Raw genomic sequence first — 17,883 nt, forward strand, 5'->3', positions numbered from 1 at the left:
ACATGTCATCTTGAAAATGTTCTCTGACATTTATCCTAACAATATGAGGCGGTCTTTGTGGAAAAAAAGCTTGTTTAGTGGACTAACTTTGCACTTGAAGGTTGCCCGTTCACTTACGTTTTAACAGGTCTGACGCTACTATGCGCCCCGGCTGTATCTAGGCTAACGGCTAACATGCTAACTATTATTTTTATGTAACTAGTCACTTGAAATAAATTTAGGACGATAGGAGACAGGTTGAAATAAACCGAAATTTCCCTTTCAACCCTTGCATATCGACAGCATTGACTGGGTCATATTACAGTGTGTACCATGAGACATAATTTGTTTGAGATTTCATCATACTGTTACCAGCCTTGCATATATACCTTTTTGACCTTTTGACATGTTGTTGTATTTGGCTGTCTAGACAATGTTATAAATTATTGAGTAGGACTGCTCTATGGTAGTGTTGGATTTACAGGCTTGTTTGTGTTGAAGTATTGTGACTACCAGGTGTTTCATTTATTGAGTTAGCCAACAATGGAACCACCATGTGGTTATTGTGTCTATATATGATTTCTCCACTGAGACAACAACAAAAAGTCGTGCTTTATGATGATATTACTGTATGAAATTACATTTGGATATAATCTTTTTTTATAATGGTATATTGCACAGGCCCGAAAACATGGGGAGTAAAATGTTCAGTCTCTATAGCTGGATGTGAAGTGTAATGTCATTTAACGCAGCTTACAGTACTTGGCCTCTAAGGCTTTGTACAGACTGAAGGCAAACCAAATTGTTTTATCAAATCAGATCTTTAAGTCAGACTGTCTGCACTGTTATGTGCAGATGATCAGACTGGACTTTGAGTCACCAACATATCTGCATTGTTTGCTTTGGTAATGACATAGGCGTCAGTTACTACGTAGCTACGCCGGTGACATGGCTTTCCAGTGTGGAAGCATGAGAAATGAGGCTCCATCATAATGCCCTTCAAATAATCAAGACATGGTGCAGAACTCATCCATAGCACTCTGTTAGTAGTAGTAGTTTGGATTCCACTTAGCACTTTTGTCACTTTGATTTGATGTTGCCTCAGTAGCCCAAACAATCCTCTTTCAGCATTGGCGGTATAAAAGCAAAATCGGGGAGTGCAGCAAAATGCCGCCTACCTACTTTTGTTTATACAGAATGCGTCTTTTTGGGGCAATGGGGGGCGTGAGTAAGTAACAAAAGGTGTAGCTCAACGCGTGACGTAAACAGTGACGTGGGAGGGAAGCCGCGGCTGGTCCGTCCTTCACCGTCCGTCCCCATCTGATTGGCCTCTTCATTTGCGAGGACAAGGAGGGCGCGCAATTCTTTGTCTCCCCAGTTGCTCATCTTTACAGTGTCTGGCAGTTTTGCGTTTCCCTCTTGCTACTAGCTGCTCGCTAATTCCTGCTATCAGCTGTTTCCTGTTTATCCACCACCAGTGGGTCGCACGTGCGGCGTCATCAACAGCTCCTCCCACAAGTCATCAACAGCCCCTCCCGTTGCAGAAGGCTGCCTCGTTCTGTTTAAACCAAAAAGGTTCTGCCAATATGTCTACCCTACGTGGCGAAAAATTGGGCACCTTGGATCAACTCGCCAATCCGGCTCTGTGTGTCTAAACGCTAGCAGCTTGCCGGCAAAACGGACCAACATTCGCAGAAAATCTGGCAGTGTAAAAGGGGCATGCGTGTCGTGTTGTGAGTGACACAAAAGACACTTTGAAATCTGCATTGAGCAGCCAGAGCTCTGAGATGTCATCTGTAGAAATCCAGTTGGAATCACATTTTAAACCACCTCCAGATGTGGTTTGGATCTGATCTGCAAAAATCACAATTAATGTGATATATATATATTTTTTTCTTCTGCTCTTCATACTTTCTAAAATTAATTTGCATACAATTTGGATGTGACAAAAACAAACAAACAAAAAAACAGATTTAGGCTGGCAGTCTGAACAAGGCCTAAGATCTTGCACAACCTTTGGGGTGTGGCCAACTAATTTATGTATCTCTAGTGACTCTAAACAGGCTTTAGTAGGACAAATACATTAGGAGCAAAAATATGTTTTGTCATCTCATTCTTGGTGTGTAGGGACAGCCATCATACTGTTGAAGCAACACTGTATGCTGAATTCATTTTCTTATTTAAATTTTAATATTTTAGTAAATTGTGATACTGCCTTTCACATAAAGTTTGCATGCCTGGAGCCTTAAAGTATTCACCCTGCTAGATTGGAGAAGAAACTAAACTAACTCAAAGGAAGATGTTCTGGAGCTGAACATGACCTTTGACCTCGTCGTGGAGGACAGAGAATAGTGAGAAGAATTTCTCCATTGGTAGTAGAAAAACATCTTACTATTGCCGTTCATGATGAAGTAAAGCTAAACTCTGCCAATCTGGCATGACAGCGGCCATTCCAACAAGATTTTGGACATTAGCGATCACCATCTGTAAGCTTCAACTGATGTCCTTGTGGCATCCCACAAAAAACTTGTGCTCAGTCTGAGATACACCCACTCATGCTAAGGCCAGTTCACCGTACCTCTGCCACAGTGCATTGTATTGTCTGCTTAGCCAAGTTCACTTTGCCACACAAACTGTGGAGGGGCTGACTTTTACCTTCTGTCCCTCTGCTGTTACTTTAGATGAAATACTCGTGTGTGCAACTTGTTCTGTTTTATTTCACTTGATTGCTGTTTTGTTTTAATTACTAAGCACCAGCCCAAGGCAGAATAGTAGCTATGCAGTTGATGTGATAATAGTTTATAGTATAAAGTCTGTTTTAGTGCACATCCTGGTTGGTGTGGGGAACGTTTGCAGCAGAATGGGATGTTTAGTAACTAAGAAAATAATAGATTTTTGCACCACTGAAGCAAAAGTGTATTGTTAAAATAAATTAGATTCCCATAAACTGAAAGTTTTACTAATCCACTTAAATTGACAAAGATTACTGATCAAAATTAAACACTGCTGTGAACAAACACACATTTCTGTGACTGTACATCAGGACACATGCTGTGCTCTGCATGTGTATACATCATAATATTTAGCCATATGTTGAGCATCATTATGTTTTACCATTATTTATTTGTACCCTATGAAAGTAGTTTTGTTTGTCCTTTGATAATGTCATATTACGTAACAGTTCATCAAAAGTACCAACTATAACCAGAAGATAGGATTGTCATCTAAACTACTTCCTTTGCTAAGTACAATCTACAAAAATATGTGTAAACCTCTGACACATGAATTAAGGACAAAAATACCTCCTGTACAGCGAGTATCCAGTTATCTGCAGTACTTTAAACATCACATCCATCAATACCATGAATTTGGAGTGTCAGTCTAGGTAGGAAAGGTGTCAACCAGACTCACCCACACAGCTGTTGTTTCTCCCTGCTCGTGACAGGCGTTCATCCCAACATGCTGTGCCGAGGGCCAAGGCTCCAGAGCTTTGCACCATAAAATAGATCAACGCTGCTGTGATCGTTGCAGCCAACATAATCCTGCACTCCGTCCCTGCCACGGGAGCTGCACTTGTTCACTTTTTCTCAGGCATTCCCACTATTAGCACTGGCACACAAGAATTCCCCCAAATTAAGCAGTATTTGTTTGTGAACTGTTGGCATCCTTGTCCAAGGCTTCAACTTAAAGAGACAGCTTTACATACCAGAAGATGTTGTGCTAAAGAGAGATGTAAAACCCCAATGAAAGGATGGAGTACTCAGAAGAAAAGGGGTAATACTGCCAGGGCAGTGTTTGGCCAAAAAAAAAAGAAAGGTTTTTGGGATCCTGCTCACTCCCCACTTTGGCCCCCAGGCTGCCCGTCTGTTTTGGAAGCAAAGATTGAAATTCCTGACACCCCCGTGGTAAATTTTGCACATGCTAGTCCAGCATTGGAGCAAGATCTTCTTAAGGCTGCAGTCAGTGTCTCAAGCAGAATGTAGAATATGCAAGAAATGAGGCAGGGCTGAAGAAAGGTCCCACATAATAACAACATCTTAGCCTCACCCCACCCCCTGACCCGTGTCCTTTCTGAATGTGGATGGATGCGTCTGTCTGAGACAGAGTTTTTGTGTCTGGGAGAGAGACACTGGGAGACGGATGTTGCATATAAGGCTATTAGACTGAACACAACCCTAAAATATTCATTTATTTGTTCATTAGGGAATACAATTGACCATTGGTGCTTTTTTTCAAGCTATGACATCCATAAATGGCATACACTTACAGTACGAGTATAATTTACACATGCCACACACACAATAGACGCACTGTTTTGTGTTCTGTGTGTGAATGACAAGTCAGTGTCAGACTGTCTTCTGTTGATGTTCATCTGGCTCCCGCGGGGGAATCGGTAGAATGAGTAATTTATAGAGAACGAAGGAGGAGTGGAGCGGATTATCCCTAAATTGTTTGTCCTGATTTTACCCAGGAGAACAACTAACAGACCCCAGGAACCAAAACCTCTATTCATACCCTTCATGACTAGGATATTGTCAGCAACAACGTCAACAGTAACCTTGTAGAGCAGCAGTAGAAGATTTATACGGGTGAGAAAGTTGCCTTGTCTCCAGACTAATGTTAGCCGTCTCAAGGGCACTGACCTTTTCCCACGATTTCACCCCTGTGAGATAACAATGGAAATGCTAATGTCTATAATTTCACTTCAGGTGACTGGTGCGCTGAATGACGATCACACATGGGTTTGAATCATCAGGTAGAGCGCGTATCCAGGAAACAGCGAGAGTGTAGATGCAAAGAATATATATGTTAATACTTTTATTGATGTACAAATGTGTTTGGTTCATATTAGCTGCTTGAACCTTGGGTAAGTAGTGTAATTTTGGTGTCATTGGGCAAAAATCACCTCTGCTTGGCTCTGTTTTCAGACTCTGGCCAATTACAGGCCATTTTCAGATAGAGCAGCTGTCAATCATGTCAGTCACTGCTTATGAACTGCGGTCAAACTCGGCAGTGCTGATCAAATATGAATCAAGATTCTGTAACTGCGTTGCCTATTTCTCAACTCAAATGTTATAGGAACGGAGGACATAGGATAGGAACGGGGGTTCTGGGTTGTTATTTTGCTGCTCGCTTTTTATCTTCACCTGTTTGTCCTTGTGTATTAGTCTGTGTCTCTTATCTAAATTCTGAGGTTTTTGCACATTTGTGAATGCAGCACAGGCAGAACTCTTATTTTTTCCCCTTAGCAGCAATTTGGGGAGTTTTGAGCCGGGGGGTGGACTGTGGACAGTTGATCAGTCAATCAGAGTTGATGTGATCAGATTGATGGATGAGAGGAGCAGCTGTTTGTTTGTGAAAGCAAACTCTTAGACCCAGCACAATGAAGGGTTAAGTTACCTTTAACTGCACCTGTGTGAAGTAAAGGAAAACCAAATGATATTCTTATTCCATCAGTGCTCCTAATGGTCCAGCTCCAAAATAGAAAATCAAAATGTAGGCGGGGATGTTCTAATCATGGGGGGCCGCCATAAATAAATGAATGCGTGAGACACCCTGTTAGATTTCAGAGAATGGAAATAAGTTAAAATATTTTAACTTTGGACAGCAGTGCCGTCTACTGTTGCCATCGTCGGTACTCTCTGCCAGCCTCACCTAATTTTACTGACTTGCTTTACTCCACTAAAATGATACCCAGTTTGCCGTCTACTAATTCCATGTAAACGCAGCATTAACAGTACACAAGAATATGTTTCTGAAAACTAGGTACTGCAGTTACAGATACTTTATTCATGTTTGATTAGTGCTTCCAAGTTTGAAGTTTGCAGTTCATTTACATGATTGAATTTTGTCATTCTTGCAAATGCCGTTATGAACACTAAGAGGAGGTAGAAGAACATGATTTTTCCCACTGATTTTTTTGTCTCATGTTCTACTTTCATAATATAGTGACAGTTAATAAAGAAAACTTAAAAAGTTACCTACTGTAGCTTTATAAGTTTGTCATACTCTAATTTGTTTTTTAATTTCAGTAAATAATATACTGTCTGTCTGCAATATTTTGCTGTTGATTTGGATAATTTTGCCATGTTTAGCATCAACAAAAATAAGGTGAATAGACTTTGCAAATACAACATTAGGTGCTCCATAATGTTTGCTGTAATTTGAACGAGTGAGAAGTTAATGGATTGCAGGGTTTAGATTGACTGCATTGACTAATCACGCTGCAGTGGCTTTGTGCTTGACCTCTGGCTGTAAGTCTTAAGAATAAGCTTGTTGTTTCACACCAACATGTTGGAGCAAATCTGCTTCCAACATTAGACTCATTTATCTCTTATGTTACAAAATGACTCAACAACCACAACAGTCTTTTTCTAGCCTTGTTGTGATATATTCTGACACTATTTACATGTGGCCAATTTTCCACTTGACTGCTATAATGATGCCAAGTCATGTTTGCCAGGAGATTTGTGGTACGACTGTAAAGCCTCTAGAGAATCGAAGTATCTCACTTCCAGTCACCCTGTCTGGATTTGCTCTCATGGACCACAGCCCAGTGGCAACTGTTTCACAGTTAAAGAAACGGATTGTATTGTCTGTTTATGTATCTGTTGTTCTGTCTGCTCTTCCTGTCATTCTATTCATTCATAGTTTATCCATCATTAACAGCCTAACTCTTGTCCACCATCCATTCATTGTGTTTGTTAAAACAGCCTGGATGTTGCCATGATAACAACACAGCTGGTATAAGAGATTACTTAGTACTGCACACTCATACAGCTGGTGGCATGGAGGTATCCATGGGAACAGTTTTCCAGATCCACCTATCATCTTAGCGGGATTTAAGGCAGCGCCTGTTCAGATGTTCAGAGAGCGTGACAACTGTGACCCATTGATTTTCAGGATGAGCATGTCTGCTCTGGTTCATAACTGAGATGTGATAAGTCCGTGTATGTTTATATTTGCTTCTATATGAAGTATTGTGTTTCATAATGGATAATATACATGTTTTCCCCTCGTTTACGTGTCGCCCAGCATCACACACAGACATATGCACAAAGATCGTATACGATGAGGGTAGTATGATGAGGGTTCTACTGCATACAGTATACAGAGAACAGTTTGCATTGTAACTCTGGGATTTTCTTTCACTTGGTGAAGTCGAAACTGCACACCATCTGTTGCTGACGGAAGGTTCAGAGAGACTGGTAGAGAAACTAAAATTCTGCAAATAAAAATGCAGAAAAACATAGATTTTAAATCTAAAAAAAATTCTATGATGCCAAAGAGGGTAAGTGTTTTTGGTGGTGGTTTTGACATCTGAGAATTATGTATTGAAATGTGTTATTCTATGAAAATGTATGCATATTGATGGCATTAGGAGATTGCTGGTAAGTAAGAGAGTTACAGTAATGTCGTAAGTGGCGCTCTATCAAATGTACAAATAAATGCCTGCTAAAACTTTATGCAGGCAACATTTTGGAAGACATGTCTCCTTCAATATAGAAATCAATGTATAAAATTCTACCAGAGAGCAAGAATATGTTTGATGCTCGGAATTTTCTGGCAGAGGACCCCCTAACACCCTGTTTCATGTGCGAAACCTTCGCCCTTGATTTTATGTGAGACCTATTTTACATGCGCATATTTACTGATAGCACAATGCAAATAGAATTCAACATTTTTTAGTTTATTAAAAACAAGGTACAACCTCATTTATAGACAAACGTACACATAAAGACATAGAAACTGGCAAGGTTTATCAGACAAGACACATATATTCTATCAAACACACAGACCATACTTTCTTGTCCATTAAGGCAGCAATCAGCTCGATGCTTAATAAAGTAAAAGTAATGTTGTACATGTGATGGGAAGTGAATAATGGGTCTGTGTTGACACCACCGCATGATAATCATATCTGACACTTTAAATTTGGCATTGGGTGTGACATAAAACGCCACACACAGCTAACGGACAGGCTCTTTGTATGGTGCTATTTATACCTTGTAAGTCCATCAAAGGTGCCATGCTGTAGTGACAACCATTCAAACGTCTTCATCAAATATAAGGCTCCATAATAAATAAGGACATGGATAATGTAATCAGACAGTCATTGACTGATCTGATTGGGCTTTGACATAGGCTCTTTGAACATCCAAACAACCTCCAGGGACTGCTGACTACACTTTTCTAAATCATTATAAATCTTTATAGATTAATAGTTAATTGAAAAAAAAAAAAGAATGAATATAAATACAGCCGATAATTTCTTTACAGCCCCACTGTGTGAAACAAATGATAATATATTTATAAAGATTTATAAATGATTTCAGTTAATAGTTTATCAGTGTCATAAAAGGCATATAAAGAGTATTTCATGTGATGGATTACTAGCATGGCGTTTGGACATTCGCCATGGACTCCTGGCGTCAGCACAGATATTCAGACCGGGAACTGTCACTCTTGTAGGTCATCTGGGAGTCGATGCTAGACCTGGAGCATAGTAGCATTCGCTCTGATTCATGAGTCGGTCTCCTTGCCCAAAGCTCAGTTGGATGAGAGTTCAAGGTCCTTTGTTTCATTGAAATAGTTTCAAACTTGACATAACTGTCTTTTTCAAGCTCCTCTTCATCTAAAGCTGTGCTGCGTCCCTTGCAGAACAAAGCAAGAATCTTGTAGAGCAACAGTGCAATAAGGGACAAAACCAAAGCACAGGCAATGCCACTTATGATCATGAAAAGCTGGTTCTGCCCACCATCCTCTACATTGTCCAATGTGTAGAAGTCAATGCAAGGATCTTTTCCAGCAGCACTACCTTTTGCTATGAGGCAAACTGAGTACCTCATTCCAGATGACAGTCCCTCTAAAAGGACTTTCCCACTGCCAGCATTAGTCTCCACTGTCCTTTTGATGTCATCCTCATCATAGGGTGAATATACAACTGTTAGTGGGGCATCATTTGGTAATCCATCTGCTGTCCAGAGCAACACTGCAGTGTCAGATGTTTCCTCTACAATCTTAAGGTCTTTGACGGACTTTGATCCATCACTTTTCTTGCTCTTTTCATCTGCTGCAAGCTTCCTCCCATTACCTCCTTGCTGGGTTTTTGTTAGCTTGAAAGAGCCTTTTTGTAAACTGCTGCTGGTGGTAGTTTTCAGCTTCTTAGGGACAGCAGTTGTCGATGTTCTTGGAAGAACCGTGGACGTGACGGAGGGTGAGTTGGGAGTGTCTGTCGGGGGAATAAATGTTGTATCTTGGCTGGTTGGTTCAGTATCGATGCTGGGCCTCAGTGGAGGGATGGTGGTACTGAAGGCACCAGCAACCGTGACCGAAATGGTGGCATCTGCGTTGCCAGCAACATTCTTCGCTTTGCAACTGTAGTTCCCGGCGTCTTTCAACAATATTCCATGCAAGCTCATGATGGACCATCTGATGCCCTCTCCAGGTGACTCCTGGACTATAGAGTGGAACGAAAACACAAAAGTCAACATGGATCAAGTCTAATCAAGTCTTGAACTGCTTTGCATGTGTTCCAGTGGATTATGACTTTGTGGCACCAGTACCACAAGCCTTTAATGCTCCCTACACCCCAGGCAATGAACACAGTAAAAAGGCAACTAAAAGGTAAACACCGATCAGCCAATACATTAAAAACACTGGTGGGTGAAGTGATTAACATTGTTCTGCTGGAAAACCTTTGGTCCTGGCATTCATGTGAATGCCACTTGACACATTCCAACCACCCAAACACCTTTGCAGCAACAGCATTCCCCAGTGGCAATGACCCCCCCAGCAGGACAATGCAGCACGCCACACCACAAAAACAGCTCAGGAATAGCCTGAGGAACATGACAAAGAGCACAAGGTGTCGACCTAGCCTCCATATTCCTCAAATCCTAATCCGATAGAGCATGCATGGGATATACTGGCACCCCAGAGATATCCCTGATCCAAAGTGGGGCCTCCTTGAATCAGACTTGGCGCTGACATGTTGAAGCATGGACACAGGACCTCTGGGGGACATCCTGTGGTGTCTCTCACAGGAATGTTGGCGGCAAATCCTGTGAGTCCTGTGGGTTGTGAGGTGGGGCACTGGCATGTCCCACAGATGCTCAATTAGATTGGGATCTGGGGAATTTGATGGCCAGGGCGATGCCTCGTGCTCTTTGGCACGTTCCTCGGAATATTCCTGAGCAGTTTATGTTGTGTGGCAGGCCACATTGTCCTGCTGGGGAGGTTTCTGCCATTAGGAAGCGTGATTTACAATGTTTTTTACATGGGTGGTGGGTGTCAAGTGGCATCCACATGTATGCTAGGACCAAAGATTTCTCAGCAGAACATGGCATTGTTAACAGGATGATCAGAGTTATTCACTTTGTCTGTCGGTGTTTTAAGTGTTGTAAGCACTGTTTTTCCTTTTTTAAATACTTGAGCTTTAAAAAGCCTGCATACTGTACCTGTATTGTTGACTACTGAGCCATCTGACTTAGCCCAGGACAGAGTTGGTGTTGGAAACCCTGTGGCATCACATCGCAGGAGAACATTACTGCCCAAAGGAGATGTGATCTTCGTTGCTGAAGTCATGACTGACGGTTTTACACAGTTGTCAAGTTCAGCACGCTGAAAAAGGACACCGGCCAGATTCTCTGGTCCACTGCAGGTCATGAACAGGTCCATCAAAACGACTGGTGTGCCAGTCATTTTGGAAAGCTCGATAAGCTTGGAGATTTTACAGTCACAGAACCAGGGGTTATCTTGGAGGCCTGAGGACAAAAAATAAGACATTAACTTCATTGATTGCTGTTTTATAGCATTGAAGTGTCTAACACCATCCATTTAAGTGCTATATTACCTTAAAGCATTTTTGTTGATCATAATGGAAAGAATAGAGGACACAGATGGCAATGTAACAGTGAACAAATTTGCAATTGACTTTCAGTCAGTTTTTATCAGAACTCTGTAAGAAATATTAAGGTGCTGAACCTATTAAAAAAACTTTAAGAATGGATTACAATATTTAAGGCAGCTTTGATGTGTTGCAAGTGTTGCTTTTTTCCCATGGATGTATGACTTTATAACAGCATAGCAAACTAGAATAAAAAGAAAGGTTCTAAATTGCAAAAACATATGCAGGGCACGAAAAAAAACCAAGTAATTTTTTGTTGTTGTTTTTTTAACGGCTAATGATATAATGAGTTAATCACCATTGGGTACAAATAGTGGGTACCATTAGGTTGCGCGGTAGACGCAAAGAGACCATATTTATCAGCCACCTGTAAATTTAGCCTTTTCTTCTTTTTCTTCATAGAAATTTCACAATTTTTTCAGGCATAATGAAAATTTAATTCAAGGGCTGTATCAATGAACTGGTTGTAATCTATATATACTCCCTTTCAAATTGCTGTAAACACCTGCTTCACACAATAGGTAAGCACATGTGCAGGTGCGTATTAAAGCCCTTTAACCAGATTAGTTTGTCTTAACACTGGCATAGCACCTAAGCTGGCTGTGGCCTCACTTCAGTTTTCCGGAAACGCACTCTTTCTATTTGCCTTTCTGTTAGCATAAATGTCAATAAAACACAGGCCACTTCAGCACTTTATAATCCATGTCTTAAATTTACTTTGAAATTCAGATTTAAATCCATATTTTAACATCCTAGATTTTTTAAATAATCATAATTAAAGTACTATTTCAAAATCATAAATGTGAGCATACCTCTTTTATAATACTAACAGCTAAAGTTTTTAGGATACGTAAAAGACACTGCCGTCTGTTTGTGCATGGACTGTTTTGTTTTTTCCCCCCCTGCAGCCTAATCCCGTTTCTCCTTTAGGTACACCAGAGCACACAGGCGGCTCTTTCAGCACGGATAAGCTAGCTTGCCCTCATACAGCCTATTAAGAATATCCCTCCCACTGTCCATGCAACACAGATACAGTGAACAAACATCCAGGCTTGTATTCTAGGAAGATGGAATCTATAAGAAAATTACCTGCTCACATTCAGTTACATGCAAGTCAGAGGACATAGATAACGTAACAAAAAGATGGTGTTTAATAAGAATATGACAGGAAACACCGAAAATGCATTTAAATGATTAACATATTCCAATAGGACCACAGATGTTTTGTTTACGCCACAGTATACTCTATATTGTCTCCAAAGCAGGGAAGTGTCAAAGATTAGCCATGAAGAAATTGACTTCTCTAATTACGTGCTCTGATTTTTGAATTTTCCAGCCCACTCTGGAATTCCCATCTGCATTTTTCCCCCTCCTTGCCCCTCCCTTGGCTATTTGTCAGCAATGGAGGACAGTGTCAAGTGGCCATTAGAACAAAAATATTTCAGTAACAAATGCCCAAATCCTGTTCTCACACCTTAAAACAAACAAATTGTTTCTGGCAGTTGTTGCACCTCCTAATCTATCAGCTTGTTCAGAAGCCCTTATACTGTACAGGTATACCAACATATCTGCTAATAATTGCCCAAGCTTTGGACACACAAATGTAGGGAGTACTACACTACAACATCAGATGCCTGCAGTCCCCTCACGAGAGGAATACTAATTAACCCAACTGAAATATAGAAACCCTGTAACACTTATTTTGGACTAAACCTTTAGGCCGCAGACATAGTTGCTTTTAAACCACACAGTTGCGAAGACAACCGGCTGTGTCACGAACTGATTTGTTCATAAACTTGCCTATTTATTACGTGTGATAACTGGGGGATTCCGTTAGTTGGCACATCAGAGAACTCAGACCGTAAAGAACTTCTCTGCGTGATGTAAACAATAAACATGGCAACACTTGAGGAGGTTACCATATTGTTCATCAGGCATGTTGTGATGATGGCGAGAATGTTTTTCATACTGCCCCTACTGTTCATGTGCGTTTTGCATTAAATTCTGTAGATGAGCACAATAAACACTCCAAACGGAAACAGGATATGTGAGGCAGCCATCATGTGCGTACAAACATGGAGTTACAAGCAGGTTTTTCTTCAGCCTTAAACATGTGTCGCTCATTTTTGAGCATTGTACATTTACTTTTACAGACCAAAATGAAGTAAATCTGCTCCTTAAATCATCACAACAGTATTTAGGAATGCACAGAAAGTTAATATTATAAAGTCAAAATTCGGCGGTGATAAGCTGGCAAATACTGTATTTTGTGCACTTTCATCTAAAGCATCATTATTCTTGTTTCTCATACTCTTAACAGTACTTATGCACTAAAGAGCAAGCCCTTTTCATGATAAGCATTGCATGTTTTTCATAAAACATAACCAGTGTCTTGCAACCAAAAGCGGTCTTGCCTTTTGTTTGTCATACTGTAGATACCATACATTCCAGTTTATGACTACCTTGGTTATCAAAATGCCATTAAAAGGACAACTAGCAAAAGTGTAATCATGGCACTGCGATTGAAGTGAGCTAGAGAGAACTATGACACTGGATATTGGAGTTTGGGGTGTTTTAAAATGTAATGTTTTCCATTGACTAGCTTGAAGAATATATCTGTGCTCTACTGTATAAGTTTACTACATTGCATGGTGGCTTATAACACAGTGTACTTGCTATACAGGTTTCTAATCGTTTCTAATTTGTTCTGAACTTGACCCTGACTTGGATCGCCTAGAGTTAGTGTGGTAACTATTGAGCAGTTAATTAGGACAATAACTTGATAGCGTACAGTAAGCGTCAACTCTGCCCCTACTTAGAACAAGTTAATTTGATTGTGTCCTGGCAGTCACTACCAGGGCAGGTTGGAGTCAGTCAGAACAAGTCTGGCTAGACTAAAGTGATGGAATAAAGTTCCTGAGGTAATTACAAACAACCCCAAAAGTATCCTGCCCTGGCCCTAAAATCCTCTATAACTAAGCCGGACACAGCCTTTTTAACCTTACCTAACACAACTTTCTGGGAGGCATTAGTGAAGATGGGTGCTCCATTGAAGGGGGGCCAGAGATCCATGAGATCAGAAGGCAGGGTTGCCAACTTGTTGCTGGATAGATCCAGGTAGGTAATGTTGAGGAAGTAGGGTATGGCCTCAGAGGGAACATTAGTGATTCTGTTGTTGTGAAGATCCAGGGTCTTCAGACTTGGCATCTCTCTCAGAGACTCCCAAGGGAACACGGAGATCATATTTCCATCCAGCCTCAGCTCGTGGAGCACTTTGAGGTTGTAGAAACCTGCTGTATCCACTGAGCTTATGGAATTGTAAGTAATCCACAGATACCGTAGCTCCACCAGATAGTAAAAAGCTTCCGTTGGGATTCGCCGTACCATGGTTTTCTCAATGCGAAGCTTGACCGTATCCACAGGGACGTTAACAGGGATGTCCGACATGTCTGGATCATTGCAGAGTACAGATCTGAGAATGAAAAACACAGGAGTTAAATGGTTTGAACATATTCTATGTATGGCCAGATAACAAAACTTCATTTTCAAGGGGTAACTGTAACACTTTAAGCTATTTTCCAATGAAACAGCAGATGAGCATTTCAATAAATTCTACTATCTATCCATTCATTTATTCATCCATCAAGACTCTCTCTGTTGTGATGTGGGATGCTTTTTCCTGACATGACTGCAGTCCATCTAAAGGGCACTTCCCAGGTGGCAAGGTCAGCTAATCACTATCATCATCCATGGTGAGCGATCATGTGGACTGAGTTTGACTGCAGTGGGTGGAATATCTAGAGTCAATTATAGTCGCAGATAATACGGATATAAAGGGGAATCATTTAATTTAATAGCTCTCAATAAAAAAGAGTGTAATTAGCATTGCATGATTACTAGCTATTACTTTTAGCAGCTATGATGATAGTGTCAATAGTCCTGTGCCAGGACATGTGCCATTATACCTGTATGATGTCATCTTCAGTCATATCACAACTGCCAGTCATCTTTTCACTGTTTTACAGCCGTCAGACCAAACTTCAAGTGAAAAATCCATTATAGAAACCACACCAGCCCAACATTTTTGAAATAGTATTTGTTTATATGCTTCTATTAAGCATTTCCTCTCCTTATGTTAGACTCATCAACACAATGGACTAACATTTCCTTTCTTTGTCCCCTAAATTTGACCGCAAGGAGAGGGGGCATTGCTGCATAAGGTTCAGAGTAATAGGACTAATTATGCAGGTGGTCATTAGGTCTTTCTCAGGGATAAATGGATTGTGAACGTACGTTATGTCAATACAGTTCAGTACCCTGGTGCATTTTGAAATATTTACCTGTATTAATGCTGCCTGTAGACTTTAGTTCAAAGCTACACTGCAATGGCTCTGAATTTTAGCTAAATGTTGCTCATCCAAATGGGGTCACATCCAAAAAGTGTTTTACATACACCAATGGAAACGGAAAAGGTCGTTTAGCTTTGTACTCCTCACTAAACATGTAAATATAACTTGTTAAGTGCGTCGTCTTTACTTTCCGTAGATTTAACACGGATCAAGCACCAGGCGGTCTGAGTACAGTCTTACTTAAGGTTGTGCTCGTTCAACTGGGTCATCATTGTTAAATAACTGTCTAAAAAATGTTTAACAAACTTAGTTCAAAAGTAAATTGTGAATGTATAGAAATAATATTTTATTTATAATGTATTACTTTGGAAGTGAAGGTATAGAGAAGGTGACCTAATCAGGCAAACTTCTGATTTTTCTACAAATGAAAAAATTGTCTTTCGTTTTAATTTTCCAAATTACCACACGACAGCCAGTGTGTGTAAATGAGAGCACAATTAAAGTACAATTTACCTGGTTCCTGTTCCATCGGTACGTCCATGGAAGACACAGGTGCACTGGGATGGACAGAAGGGATGAGCCATACCGAGGCAGCATAGGAATACATGCACGTAGAGAAGTCGACGCATGGTTTCACCGAATGCACCCACAGTGCTCACATCGAGAAGAGATCGGGAAAAAAGACATCCGGACTCATTGGGAGCCGGAAGAATTATTCCTCACAAAAACAAATGGAGAATAATGAAAAGAGCTTCAAAGTCCATAGGAGACAACGGTACACGGGCGGAGGATCTAATTACAGTACAGGTCACCTGTCAGATTGACTGTGTGGGGGAGGGGGAGGGGTGGATTAGTGGAGGATTTCTTGGGTTTCCAAGGGTCACGCAAGCTAGGCGACGGGGTAGGACCAGTCCTTTGGACATGGCGCTAATCAGCTCATTCTGGAGAGGTTTCCCGTCAGGTGATCAAGCCACGCCTTTGTTAATCCATTCAGTTCCCAACCTGACCATAGCTCCTTTATATTTAACATGCACCCACCTGTCAAAATAATTTTAAGACCCACTGGACTGGAACACATTTAATGTCACGCTATGTACAGCTTGGACCAGCTGTTTTAATTAAATCCAGTCATCATTTCTTTATAATAAAACAAAGCTTTGATTGAAGATTTTAGGTGTTTTATTTTTTGCATTGACTTTCAAGACAATCCTCAAAGGGACCTTTTATGCTTTTCCTTATTTTCTATCATGTATTTATTTGTAATGTTAAAATTTCAGATGTTCTTTTTCAACTTGGCCAAAGTTTCAAATAATGGGGTCAACGTATGTGAAAGTAATCCCTGTGAGCAAATACCTCAGGCTTTAAACTATTCTGAATACTCATTTTTTTTCTACTTTGGTAACAAGAAGATGTCAGATTGCATTGGATGCCTATGTATGTTCATCTGCTCCAGGCACACTACTGCAAGTACACCGCTACATGAAGCTACATGCTAACGCCAGGGAAACATATATTCTTGATTGCCACTTTTTAATATTTCTCCCTGATTTTGGATCCTTCTAGCACATATCCACTTGTGTTTAGAAGCTTTTGTAGGTGGTTGTTTTTTTACAGTATAAAGTGCAGCCATGCCCCATTGCAGTCACTCTACGCCTGCAATGTCAGCGCAGAGATGCAGAAGACCCAGAAGTGCTGACCAATTAGAGCTGCCAGGCCCTTTTTAGAGGGCTTAAAGAGAGAGATGCTAACATGGAGCCCTCTCTCTTCTATAATTTTTCTAACCCACTTGGATGAAAACATGCCCACTTCCACATGTTGAAAGCGGCCTGCCAGACATAATGGAAAATAGCAATATAAGTTTAAGGGAAACTTCAGATTTTCAGCCAGCTCTGTCATTGCAGTATGTGCAGTGTGTGCTGATGAGCATGTGCTGCCACGAAGTTGCTAGCTCCTAGCCGGATCTGAACTTGGAGCGCCACACTGCAGTGACGGAGCTGGTTGAAACCCAGTGAAATTTCCCTTAAAAGCCTGTAGCAACGTGACTATTAGTAAAAACAGAAAACCATAGAGGAGGCATACACATGTAAATAAGACCTAAAGGAGTTCAAGGGGTATTAAAATTAACAGCCTGCCTCTAAGGACAAGGATGAGAGGGGATAGAGTTCCTCAGTGTTTTTTGGCAGGGGTGGTGTTCAAAGCCACTGATGAACTCAAGCTGTGCTGTTTCACAGAAGCCCAGCTACAGACGCCTCTTTGAGCCAGCACCCGACCTGTTACGTGCCACAGCAGCAGGCTGGCAGCCAATCATGGGGCGTGATGTCTGCCAGCCTGCTTTCATCACATGTAAGTGGGCGGGTTTTTATTTAAAATGGGTTTTAAATATGATAGAGGCAGCCCTCAGAAGGTGAATACAAGTGTTATTAAGTATAACACTTGTTCAAGTATGAACCTGAAAATAAGCATAATTGGTCCTCTTTAAATGTATTATTGAGTTGCAGGCCATATGTAAGATGTGTAAGTGAGTTCTGTCTGGCACTAAGGTGCAAGCTGTAATCTTGGATGTGATTTATTACCTGACTGGGTGGACCAGCGGCTTAGGATAGGGGGCCAAAGTCAACCCGCCTGCTGATGACAGGTCCACAGATG

At 40.9% G+C, this 17,883-nt stretch overlaps 2 protein-coding genes across 3 annotated transcripts in view; both read right to left on the reverse strand.

Annotated features, from left to right (window-relative positions):
* The window catches only part of egf (epidermal growth factor), a 23,720-nt gene extending 19,886 nt beyond the window's left edge, over positions 1–3,834 (reverse strand). Inside the window, exon 1 of one of the 2 annotated variants that reach the window (XM_050042162.1) lies at positions 3,391–3,834. In XM_050042162.1, the coding sequence (XP_049898119.1) occupies positions 3,391–3,517 (127 nt within the window). In that variant the 5' untranslated portion in view covers positions 3,518–3,834. The remainder of the gene's footprint in view (positions 1–3,390) is intronic. The other variant, XM_050042161.1, reaches the window with a different exon arrangement.
* A 4,467-nt stretch (positions 3,835–8,301) lies between these two features.
* lrit3a (info leucine-rich repeat, immunoglobulin-like and transmembrane domains 3a) lies at positions 8,302–16,031 on the reverse strand. Its single transcript, XM_050042375.1, has 4 exons — positions 15,751–16,031; positions 13,894–14,360; positions 10,440–10,745; positions 8,302–9,439 (listed from the first exon to the last, which is right to left on the reverse strand). The coding sequence occupies exons 1-4, from the start codon at positions 15,864–15,866 to the stop codon at positions 8,412–8,414; spliced, it is 1,917 nt and encodes a 638-aa protein (XP_049898332.1). The 5' UTR covers positions 15,867–16,031; the 3' UTR covers positions 8,302–8,411.
* Positions 16,032–17,883: the final 1,852 nt, after the last annotated feature.

The sequence above is a fragment of the Epinephelus moara genome, chromosome 4 (genome assembly GCF_006386435.1).
Source record: "Epinephelus moara isolate mb chromosome 4, YSFRI_EMoa_1.0, whole genome shotgun sequence".
Lineage (NCBI taxonomy): Eukaryota > Metazoa > Chordata > Actinopteri > Perciformes > Serranidae > Epinephelus > Epinephelus moara.